General features: G+C 36.4%; 1 protein-coding gene across 4 annotated transcripts in view; it reads left to right on the top strand.

The window, feature by feature from the left end:
* Positions 1-8,828, top strand: part of cdm (importin-13-like protein cdm) — a 79,655-nt gene extending 70,827 nt beyond the window's left edge. For all 4 annotated transcript variants that reach the window (XM_086535047.1, XM_043009210.2, XM_043009212.2 and 1 more), the window contains exons 10-19: positions 160-412; positions 573-754; positions 896-1,060; positions 1,765-1,908; positions 2,458-2,562; positions 2,960-3,097; positions 3,659-3,875; positions 4,239-4,400; positions 4,580-4,751; positions 6,385-8,828. In XM_086535047.1, the coding sequence (XP_086391173.1) occupies positions 160-412; positions 573-754; positions 896-1,060; positions 1,765-1,908; positions 2,458-2,562; positions 2,960-3,097; positions 3,659-3,875; positions 4,239-4,400; positions 4,580-4,751; positions 6,385-6,493 (1,647 nt within the window). In that variant the 3' untranslated portion in view covers positions 6,494-8,828. The remainder of the gene's footprint in view (positions 1-159; positions 413-572; positions 755-895; positions 1,061-1,764; positions 1,909-2,457; positions 2,563-2,959; positions 3,098-3,658; positions 3,876-4,238; positions 4,401-4,579; positions 4,752-6,384) is intronic.
* Positions 8,829-12,500: the final 3,672 nt, after the last annotated feature.

The following is a 12,500-nucleotide window of genomic DNA, read 5'->3' as shown; positions in this document are numbered from 1 at the left end:
TGGGAATGTTGTAACAGTTTGCACAAGCTTGCTCAGTATCCTTCCTGGAGCATGCCTAGATGTGCACATACTAAAGGGTTAATGATGACACACATCTGTGATTTGTCCTCTTATCAAGTAATAAACTGATTTATTTATTTGCTTGTTTTTTTCTTACAGATGTATGCGTATTATGTATTAAGAGGGGATATGCTGAGTCATTTAGAGGTTCATCTTAAGGATGCTGTAGTTAAAATGCAGAGCGACCCCACTGACTGGCGGTACTTGGAGGCGGTCCTGCATGCATACTCCTCTGTAGCCGAGACTGTTGCTGAAACAGATAACTTTTATGTGCCACGTTTCATTCAGAGTATACCTCAGATACCATTCTCTGATAATATTCAACTAATATCTGTGGCATTAACAACACTAGGTTAGTTACCAATCTTTTGGTGAAATTTCTGTTTATAGATATTCTATATTCTTGATGCATATGTAATTGTTGACTGCATGTCCTTTTTATGATTTATATATTGATATGATAATATGAGTCTAATGTCAAAAGTTGCATTAATGCTTGCCAATTTCAACAGGAGCTTATGCAGATTGGCTGAACTACCACCAAGATCACATGCACCATGTGATTCCCCTCATGGTGGAAGGACTAGTAAATGCCTCTCTTGTTGGGGCTGCTTCCCAAGCCCTCAGGGACCTTACACTAGAGTGCCCTCTCACCATCTCTCCCTTCTCACAACCCATCTTAACAAGCTGTCAGGTGAGTTGGGTGCTTTGTAGCATGAAGTAACTTGTCTGTTGATTGAAAAGTATGGAAAGTATGATTGAAAGTATGTGAATGTGAACATGCTGGTACACCTTTGTTGAATGTGTTTCTGATTTTTTTCTTCCCCCCTGACAGAGAGCGCTGGAGCAGAGTCGACTGGACAGTGCTGAGACGGAGCGAATCATGACCATCATCAGCCGAGTGCTCTCCGTGGGCAAGGACCAGCCCACCATCATGACCTACCTCAATGCTACCCTCACTCCCTACATCTCACGTCTTAGTCAACTGAAGGATCTCATGGTGAGTGATGGCTTTGATTTGGTTTAAGATGTTTTAAATGCAAGAGTTCTGAATCCTTTGTGAACCGTACATCCCTCTTTATTGTAGGCTCTTAACCATTGATGATGGAAACATGCACTGCCCACAGTGGCTTTTATGATGTATTTTTTTATGATGTATATTAAAATCATAGTAGACAGTGCATTTATAGATGCAATCCTGGTGGCAATGGGTTAATGAGATGGTGAAAGCATGCAAATATTTGAATTTTACTAGTGCATTGAATTTTAGGAAAGATGTTCTCCCATTAATCAGAATATGACTTGTGAGCAGCAAAGGAAAATTAAGAGAATAATTTCAAAGCTACTGAAAATATTTTGATTCCTGGATTTTCTTCTTCTTCTTCTTCTTCTTCTTCTTTTGTGCCTGACCTTTGCTCTCTGTAAGTGATTATTAAGTAAGAATTTCACCAATCTCTGAGGCTTCTTTTGAAAATTGAAAAATCTTCCTGTGTCAATTGATTTGTAAGGAAAATTCAGCCATGAGGTCAATTTCAAAAACAGATCTTAGAGTATACTTTTTAGATGCTAACAAATATCAGTAATAGATTTTTTATCATTTTCATCTACTAACATACCATACAAGATTGTATTTTCAAACCTGAATTACGACTGCAAGGAAATTGGAATTGAAGTGTTATAATTTCCTGCCTATTGTCTGTGCAGGGGAGTGGCCTTTCTCGAGAGCAACACAATGAGCTGGTTTCCCTCCTCAAACTCTTGTCCTGCATGTCTCGGCATCTCAACCTCAACAACACAGCTGTGGAGGAGGATGACGACGAAGATGGAACTACAAGAAGACATTCCCAGGTATTGTGACTTCCTTGCATGTATGTCTTTGTATATTTATATATTTGAGCATATATACATACACAAGTGAGTACCGTTGAATTTGTGTGGAGGTGCACATGAACTTGAGCCTGTATGTACCTGTACAAGGATGATTATATGTTTGTCACATTGTAGAATTTTCAGTCGGTCCCTCTGGTTCTTTTATATTATGAAATAGTCTTCATAGGGCTTAATGGATCATGTTCTGTATTATGTTTCTGAAAAGAATGTTATTGAAATGTCAGTAACATAACTTGCATTTTGGAGTCATTTATTCTCATTCATACCTTTATGCACAGAGCTTTATATCTTGCTGTTTTGCAAATTACAGAGCGATGGACCACATTTAGTCATAAAGAGTATGCCTCATAATCCTTGTCATTCCGTAATTGTTATTATAATGGTGATTATTGCAAGAAACCACTACTCTTGTTATTACTATCATAGTTATTGTTATTCATTATTACAGATATAAATATTTTATTTTATTGATGATCAACTGTTAAGTCTTATTAATTTGCACTTCAGGTAGTCAGTGGGGGGCCCCAGCCTTTGCTCTTGGTTTTGCAACAGTTGATGCCTCTTCTGTCGGCAATTGCCTCTAAAGCATCAACAGATCAGGAGGTGATAGAGGTATGTATCGGTTCAAGATTTATGCTTGATTTTTTTTCCATATTTGAAAAAAAATGTATTGTTTTTCTTTCATTTTGGAAGTTTCTTCATATTGAAACACTTTTTTATGTTGGATTTTTTGTCATGTTGGAACACTTTTTCTCTGTATGGAATGTTTTTTTTTATATTGGAAGGTCCTTGTTATATGGTGACGGAGTCTTTCTAGTTATTCATAAAAGAATTTATTAGCTTGTGGTATTTAAGTGCGTAAATCTGTTTTAATTTGGGATTTATTGTTTGAATGTACTTCATTTTTCCAAAATGTAATAATAATTTTCAGGTGTCTGCTTTTATAATGATATGATATAAGATATAAACTAATTACACTAATGGGAACTAATGTTGTGTTTCTTTCCAGGCCCTGTGCAAACTTCTGAAAAACAGTATAAGCACGTTGGTAGATGACTGTGTGGCAATCTTGCCAGCAATCCTAGAAATTATACCTCAGCTTTATGAAGCATCACTCAACCCAGCAATATTAGATTTAGTCAAACAGGTAAATCATATTTCTTTGGAAATTAGTGTTGATTTCTGTTTGTGTGTGTTTTTCTCTCTCTCTCTCTCTCTCTCTCTCTCTCTCTCTCTCTCTCTCTCTCTCTCTCTCTCTCTCTCTCTCTCTCTCTCTCTCTCTCTCTCTCTCCCCCCCCCCTCCCTCCCTCCTCCCTCCCTCCCCCTCCCTCCCTCCTCCTCCCTCCCTCCCTCCCTCCCTCCCTCTCCCTCCCTCCTCTCTCTCTCTCTCTCTCTCTCTCTCTCTCTCTCTCTCTCTCTCCCTCTCTCTCTCTCTCTCTGTCTTTGTTTGTTTGTTTGTTTGTTTATTTGTTTGTGTTTGCCTTTTCTGTCTGCCTGTTTGTATGTGAATATGCATTTGCTCATGCAAATATGCATTTGTGTGTGTGCTTGTGTGTAACACTAAATGTGTTTTTGTTTGTTTGTGTGCTTTTATGTCTTGAAAAACATAGTTTCCTTTTTTTTAGATTAAGAAAAAGTGGAAATATAAAGAGAATCATATCTAGTATTTCTAAGAATATTGATAATCATTCCGATTTACTCATTACAGCTTGTCATTCTGTTTGGTCGTGAGGGTAATCAAGAGGCCAACATGGGTGTCCTGCTGCGGATGGTGACGACAACCACCCTAAGCCGAGCCTCCAGCGACCTCTGGGCCCACACAGACGCAGTCCACGGCTGCCTCACGCTGCTCACCGCCTCCTTCAAGAAGACCCCAAACCTTGTCTCCGCTCACCACAACCACGTAGCTCCACTCTTCCACTTAGGCAAGGGTTTTGTGCTGTTCAGTCAATTTTTTTTTTTTTTTTTTTTTTTTTCTCTCTCATTCTGTGTTTTGCTTGTTATGTATATATGTTGAAGCAAAATACCTATGGTAGTGAATTTAATGTTATAGAGCAGTGTTGTTCTGTAGTAGTAATTTAAAGAGAAGGATTGTTGTTGATGTTGGGGACGGATTTCTATGTATTAATTTAGATTCATGTGTTAGCAGTCATACATATGTATTTTGTGGCAGTGTAAGTATATGTTAATTTTTCTGACTGAATCTTACATTGTCATAGAATGCATTATTTTTTATTTTTTATTTATTATTAAAAGTTGATATTTTAAATTAATCTTTTATTATTTAGGTGTTGAAGCTCTAAAGCTCCCAGAGGAAGGTACAGTGCGCAGTGCCGGCCATTTTCTCTCTAGCTTCATACACCTCAGCCGAGATGCAAGCATAGGGTGTCTCCAGCCAGTGGTTGCACACAACACAGAAACTTTGCTCCGGACGCTGATGTTCTGCATTTGTATGTATATTTCTCTTTGATGGATTGAGGTCTTTGAGTTGTTCTTTTATAAGGTTAGCTGCAGAGATTACCCCTGTTAATTTTGAAATAACGCTCTTACAGTTGTCGTTCTGTCCAGGAGGGAGGATTTGACTTCCATAAGTGTTCCTACTTCAATTTGATGTAATCTCTGATTTCAGGTAACTCCCCACGACATAGCCTAAGCAGCTTCAGTGATGTTCTCAGCGCACTGTGTAAAATGTACGGGGATGACCTGACTCGCACCTTCAAGACGGTTCAGGCTGATGAGTCATTCCTTGCTCCTCGGGTCACAGCACAGCACAAGGAGGAATTTGCCAAAAAAGTGTTGAAGTGAGTTGTTTCATTTTAATGTTAGCATGAGGTGCCAGTGCAGGTATTCACAATAGTTTATGGAATTTTCTGTGACAAATTGGACTGTCCCCAAAATAGCCTTTGACTTTTAAGATTGTCCTACAATTTTCCTATGACCCAGTTAGGACTGCCCTCTTCTGTTTTATCAATAACTCACACTATTGCCACGTTTTAGAAATATTACTGTAAACTGCTTAACACTAAATGATGTGACATTCACATCATGGCTTGGTTGGTCATACCCACAGATAACATGAACATCAAGTCATGGCTCTGTCTGGCTGTAGTGGTAGTCTCACTCGGTGATTGGGATGGTCGTTGTCTCACTGAACCAATAGACCAGTGGTAGGCCTGCACATATCGAAATACTCCAGCGAAATGTCCAAGTGTAATGGGTTAATTATGGCTAACATTTAAATTGCAGTACACACCATGTGCTGATAATTCATTTTAATAATATCATAGAATTCATGATGCAAGGAATCTGACATATATAATGACTATCATATTGCACATTTAATTTCATTTATTTTTAGCATGACAACCTACTACATCTATTGTCATTGCATCAGCTGAGTAGGCGAGTGGTGCCATTTGTATTTCTTATATTGAACATTGCAGTACTAATGGGGAAAACTGCTGAATTAGTGTTTAACGTTAGCCGAGAAAGTCTTGACTTTGAGTGATAGATATTGTCTCAGTTATAATTATTCACCATTGGCGCTATTATTCACATTTTTGTTGTCCATGTGATACCTTCAGACTTGTAGTAAACTTTGACTTAGTCATAGACAAAAATTGGCTATCATTCTTGAGAGCAAAGGTAAAGACTTAATGGTCATCAACATGTACATGGTATCTCAAAAAACTCAAGTAAAACAGACAACTAAATTTTGATTGTAATTACTCAGAACATGATTTTGGTGACACATTCTTCCACTTCAGGATGTCACATACAGAAAAAAGGATAGAGAATTGTATCTTTAGCGTCTTTAGAGGATCATCACACTATGATGGAGTGAGACTTGAGATACTGTATTTTTTTTTTTTCTTTCTTTCTTTCTATCTTTCTTTCTCTCTTTTGCCCCTGCTACCCTCCTCCTCCTCCATAGGTGAATTTGTTAACCCAATGACGACGGTGCGTCACACTCGTGTAACACAGCTAAATTCCCGATGCTGGGGCATCATGCCAGTGTGACGATTACAATGCAATATTGCAATCGCCCGGCATAGGGGTTTTCGCGTAGCACGTGTCCCGTCGGGAAAGGGTTAATTTTTTTTGGTCTTGGGTTATCACATTCACTGGTGCAAGCATAGTTAACCCACTCACGCCGGATGACGTGCTGACACGTTTCGTGGTTTTCGCGTCAGACGCCGCCGACGAGATATCTGGCCAAGGCCGGCGCTCGGGGTGAGCGAGCGGGCAGCCCAGGCTCGCGGCCCGTGCGCCCGAGAATCTCGAAGTGTTCAGATGATGCGTTCGAAAACCTCGGTATAGCGACCGTGCAAAGCCGGAATGGCCCCGGCGTGAATGGGTTAATAAATGTAATTTGCATTAGTAATTATTGTTTTAGTGAAGACAGTTATATAATGTCTGATGTTTCTTTTGCAGGAATAGGGGCAGCAAGCGCAGAATCCTAGAGGCTGTCACCGATTTAGCTCTGATTGGCAGAGGTCTGGCTGGGACTGACTATGGCGCTCAGACGCGAGGCTTCCACTGACTATAGGCTGCCCCTTTGCATCTCGGAAAACTGGGCGCATTCTGAAGGCAGCTTAGGCAAGAGTATGATTGCTTGGCTCAGGAGCATGTGTTTTGTATAAAGGTCAACCACACGCATTGAGATGGAGGGCAGCAATTACTTCAGCAGCTGTGGCGTTCTCTCTTCCCCTTCTTTTCGTCATGTAGACGTTCACTCTCCACCCTCTCATATTTTATTTTTGGTCTTGTATTGTCTCTCATGGTTGTTTCTTTCCTCCTAGCTGTCAGCTTGGAGAAGGAAAGGTGTATAGTGTATACATGTAATTAAGCTATCCCACTATCCCAGTTATTATCATGGCATGGAATGCTTCTGAGAAGATCTTCCCAGGCCAGTCTGAAAAAGAAATATTTTTGACAATCTGTCCAATATGGCGTTGATCACTGTATTTGATGCGGATTGTTAGAGAAGTGGAAGTGGAAATGTTGGAAGATATCTCTTTTTCCTCATCACTTTACAGAGCTTTGAATGTTATATATTCCAAAGCAGGACATAGTAATTTTTGCACATAAAACTAGATATTTATTTTTGTTGTCAGATCAATACAGTGTAGATTCCATGTGGCAAAGAGCAATGCCTCCCACAGTATTATCCTTGTGTGTGTGTGCATTTCCCCATGTATAGCAGATAGAGTGGGATGATTTATCAAGCTCGCTTGCAAACCCAGCTGAGCTTCGGATGCATGTTATATTCCCTCTGATCATCCTGAATTAAGAGCCCTGTGATGGACAGAAATATGATAATGAATCCTAAGTGTGATTGCTGTGACCTTGCATCAGGGTCAGGCAGCAATGGGTATGAACTCGTGAGAAAAGAACGAAACGTTGATATATTTTACCATTGCTTTACAATCACAACATGAAGCATCATAATCTCCATTCCAATTCTCTTGTATCTTTGTATGTGCTGACATACCTGTTTATATTCCATAGTCCACTGGTTTGAATTAGATGTAACCATAGAAAAAGAAAAGCAAAGAGTTTATAGTGATATATTATTTGGAGTTACTTTGCATATATCTGCAAAAACAAGGAATGGGCTATTTCAATATGTAAATAATGGGAATAGTTTCAATCAGCAATTAATTTTAGGCTGTATTTTTATTTTTTGATGCGGGAAGTTCATAATTGGAAATTTACTCAAGTGCCATGAAAGATTTTTTATATTTTTTTCATTCTTCAATATTTCCATTATGTATGTGTTAATTTTTCATCTGTTATAACTTTCTTGTAAAGATAAATTGAATCTTTTAGACTTTTCTTCTCTTGTTGTTCTACAAAATGCAAAAAATTTGATACTGATGAATTGTTAAGAAAATTAAATCTTGTCAGTCTTCTCTTCTGAAATTTGGTTTGGTTCAACTTGAGAAAGGCTTCATAATTTTTGATTGCCCTATTGAAGTATAACAACATAGTTTATGGTTTCACGCTTGTATCTCTTTCTTAACACTTATCTAAGCTAATTTAGAACCTGCCAATACAAAATAAGAAAAGAAAGTGAAATGTTGATTTGACACTTTTTTCAATTTTGATTATTCAGCATGTGCAAGGACATTTTTGTTGTTAGGATTATATTACTTTTTTGTGTTTTTGTTATGTTTTTTTTTTTTCTCTTTATTATGGTAGATGAAAAAAATAATGTTACAAGTGTTACTCATTCAAGGACTCCAGGCTTTTATATGGTTTTAAAATCAGTTGTATCGCACATAAGTATGTATACATATTTATATTTACTGGATACATATATATATATATGGTGTGAGGCATGGAAAAGTTGTTAAAATTTGTTGGAAAATATTTTGGAAAGATACAAGTGATATTATACCTTGACCAGCTTCAACAGGTTTCCAAGGGAGTTGTGATGTTGTACAAATATTTGATTCTCCACTTTGAAATACAGTCTCAAGTGTATTATAGTCCTTACCATAAGCAGCCCTCGCATATCCATTGCCTTTGTCAGTCTGAACATGTTCTCTCTTGTATTGTTACACAGAATTGCCGTTTGCCTCCTCTTGTGTCCTCTGTTTCCCTGTCTGTATATTTTTTTTTTTTTGCATTTTCTAGACTGACGGAGGTTCCAGTGCTTGGTACTTTCCTCTTTTTATCCCAAAGATTTTACGGAGAATCATTTGTACACGTGACAAGTCTTTTATTGGGATCAAGGGCGACGTCTGATGCCCCAATTTGCTAAGTGCTGCAGATGTTTGAAGATATATTTTATGGCAAGAGATTAACAGAATTTATGATCTCCCTCCCAAGAAAATATTTGTGATGTTTTAAATATTAAAAGATTTTTTTACTCCCATGACTTTTGTTCACATCATTTAAAAAAAAGGCTTTTCTATATCATCTTCCACAATTTCCCTTTTTCTTGTTGTTGTTATTATGATTTCTTTATTATTCTTTTCTTTTCTACTTTACATTTCCTTTTTCTCCTTCATCCTTGTCTTCTTCAAACAGATTCATAATTTCTTATCAGTATGGAAGTCTTAAAGTGTGTCTTGTAAAATATTGGTTACCTGATTTTTTAAAAGAATTAAAAAAAATCTATACAAGAGTAATGGTAATGATAGTTTTGTTAAATTTACCAGAACAGTGATTTAATGGACAAGAAGTTGATGTTTGTTGTTTTATTATAGTGGAAAAATAACTCACTTTACAGAAAATATAGGAGTTGGAAAATCACAATTGCATTAATATTTGGTTACAAGCAGTGGTTAATTGATGTTACTTGTTTTGTGTATAAGTTGAATCATAAATAGGCAGGCCTGATATTTTATTTGGAAGGGGAAATTGTGGTCAAATGTAGATTTTACAGAGCATAAATTATCTTCACTTTAGCATTTACTTAATAATTTTTTCCTGGCCTTGATTGATGTTTATAGAGATTGGAATATGATAGAAAAGGCCTTGAAGCTTATGAAATAAACATCACAAGATTCTATACTGCAGGGGATGTAAGAATGAGAGATTATTACTCACTCCAAGTAGAATATTTCAAAGGCAAGAAGCATAAGCATATAACTGTATGAATTTTTATCCTCTACTGCTCTCCAAAATGGTGAATTTTAGTATCAATTGTAAGGTTTAGTTGATCATTTATGGATTAAAAAAAAAAGTAATCACAATGCAACTGGGTGATTAGATCACTTATGCAATTTAGCAGTATAATTTTTTTAGGAGAAAATGAAGATCTTGAGTATTTGTGTTTCTTGTATTTGAATATCATATCAGAGCCATTTGTTAGACAATCTTGTATCAGAATACATGGTAGTGACATACATAGCCAGAATGCAGATGTTCTATAAAATTGAACTGCCTCCATTTATTTTTTGTACTGGAAATGGTAACAAAAGAAAGATGTTTGTTGCAGAATGAATGGATTATAACGTGAGATCTCTGTTGACAAGAAACAAAGTCAATTGTTTGTTAAATCTGTTCTACCTTTTTAAAATTCAAAATGTTTATGCTCCTAATCACATAAGATCTCCTGAGAGATTAACAACTATCAGTAGGACAGGTATGTTCTTTGGTTGAAATAAAGAAAGTCCTATTAATCTTAGATTCCAATTTGGCTTTTAAGTTTATGATTATAGGAAGTTTAATGAATTGCTTTTGAAGTTGGTTTCCAGCCATCCAGTTTGTTCCTCATATCTATACATCCAAAGGAATTTGAAACTTGTGTATCCAAACATTTGCTTGTATACTGCCATGATTATTTATTCTGTGTTTTTCTTACTTTCTTTGAATTTATGGATATTGTTAATCCACATCCAACACTTTTATAATCATTGATGTATCTATAAAGGTGCTATAATCACATTCATGGTGTATGGTCATGTATACAGAATTAACAGATGCATAACCCATCTGTGTTCTCACTCTCTACTCCTCTGTCAACATCTCATCCATGTCTTCCTCTGCTATTTCTTCCACTTCCTCTTGTCTTCTTTCTCCCCTTTCATTTCCTTTCCTGTTATCACCATCCTGTTGTTTGCCTTCCACCTGACCCATATTTTTCATTTTTCTGTTTCTTCCTTCACACCCCTCTTTTCTTTTTTTTCTTTTTTTATCTCACTTCTATTTACTTCTCATTTTAATGCCTCCATTTTCGAAACATCTGAGTAAGTGAAAGGGCCTGTGCCAATGTTTTCATCCCTAGTATAATTATCATCTGAGTTTCATTGTTCTTGTGAATAATTGTTCATACAGATCTTTTTTTTTTTCTCTTTTTTTTATGGTAGGTATGTGATTTGTCATGTATATAGATCTTTCCAGCACTGTACATTTATGCTTTCATTTGAGTTTGATGTTTATTTTTGTTCTCATATTTTTAAAGGATGATATCCAGATATTGGTATCCACTAGTACATACTCATGCCATTAGTAAAGGTTGTTGAACTTGTAATATTTGTAGATGTTTTGTCCATTATGACTGATCACGGTTGAAACTGTGATCTGTGAGATAGTTATGTCAACTCATCCATGGAGGAATCTGCCTTTTCATCCTTGTAAGATATTTAAACGTCCTACCGCCTTGTAACTGTCGCCACACTTTCTTCACCATTGGGTTTAGGGACTCGACTGCAGGCAGGCGAAAAACCCTCGGAAGACTTTCCCTCAGCCTGGTTGGCCTTCTTGCCCTATCACCTTTTGTCTTTATTCATGCGTTTGGCACGTTGTTCGAGACGGAACCTTTTACTTTTTCTTATCTTCTCTGTCTTCATTTCATGCATTATTTTATTTATATTTGTTTTCCATTTGGGTGTGGTCAGATTTTTAGATTTGATATCCGTTAAAATTTTGATCAATGTTATGGTTTTAGTCTCAGTCATTGTTTTGTTTTTGATTTATGACATGGATTGAATATGAAGGCTGTTTTGTAAGAATGTGTATATATATATATTATTATTATTATTTTTGCTATTATTATTATCATCATCATTAATGTTATTATTTGCACAACCACTTTTTATCATCACCAGTATTTTAACATAAATGCAATTCAAGTATTGCTAGTATTACAGTTACTAGTAACAGCTTTTGTTTTTGTTGATATTGTTTCACTTCTTGATTTTATCTTCCATTATCATTCATGGACTCATTTTGCTTTCCCTCTTCAACTATTATTGTAAGTATGGATAACAGTATGATTTTTAATTTCATGTTCTTTTTCTTCTTAAGCTTCAAAAATTTTCCTTTCAGACCATGTCACCAACTGCATTGGCATTCTAACTTACATTGCTTATTATTCACCTTCCTTCCACTCATCATTATCTCTGCTTTCACAGTAAATAGTCATGTTAAGATAACTGTTTGTCTTTGTATTCACTTTCGTGTGTGTATCATTTCTACCTTTTTTGTTTCACTGTATTTATTGTTGTAGGTATTACACTCTTTTTCTTTTCTTTGTGTATTTCTATTTATTTCCTTCTTTTTTATTTGCTTTTATCTTATTTATCCTCTGCTGTGAATCATAGTACAAATTAAGAGTCCAGATTATTATTGCTTTATGTCTTCCATGATTTTTTTTTCTTTTTTTTCCATAATAATTATTTTATTCCCGATGTGACCCTAGTGCTGTACCTCATGAGTTTAATCAGCTATAGTCCCACCCCCCATCCCACCCCTCACTCAGAGACCTTTTTCTATGGGACTTATTTAATCTCCATATTCATCTTTCAGTTCTTGTGTTTAGTGACTGAGAGAAGTACTGCTTTGGCATATCCAGTATTGATGGAATTAATTTTCTGCCTTTGTTGTTTTGCCTCTGTAGTTGCTTTCAAATCAGATGCCAAGATCAGACACATTTCCTTGGCTGTGTTTCTGTGATTGAATTGGATTTTGATTGAGGATGACGGATCTTATAGGTAAATTTGGGTTAAATGCCAGGGAATTCAGCAATGATGTCTTTTTTTTTTTTGCATCTGAAGCAATATAAGAAATGTAGGTTAGGTGGTAGGAAATTGGGC

Source organism: Penaeus japonicus, unplaced genomic scaffold (genome assembly GCF_977035675.1).
Source record: "Penaeus japonicus unplaced genomic scaffold, GWHDUDI00000001_assembly GWHDUDI00000042, whole genome shotgun sequence".
Taxonomy (NCBI): domain Eukaryota; kingdom Metazoa; phylum Arthropoda; class Malacostraca; order Decapoda; family Penaeidae; genus Penaeus; species Penaeus japonicus.
The sequence above is the reverse complement of the archived record's forward strand: the minus strand, read 5'-3'. Positions and strand labels throughout refer to the sequence as shown.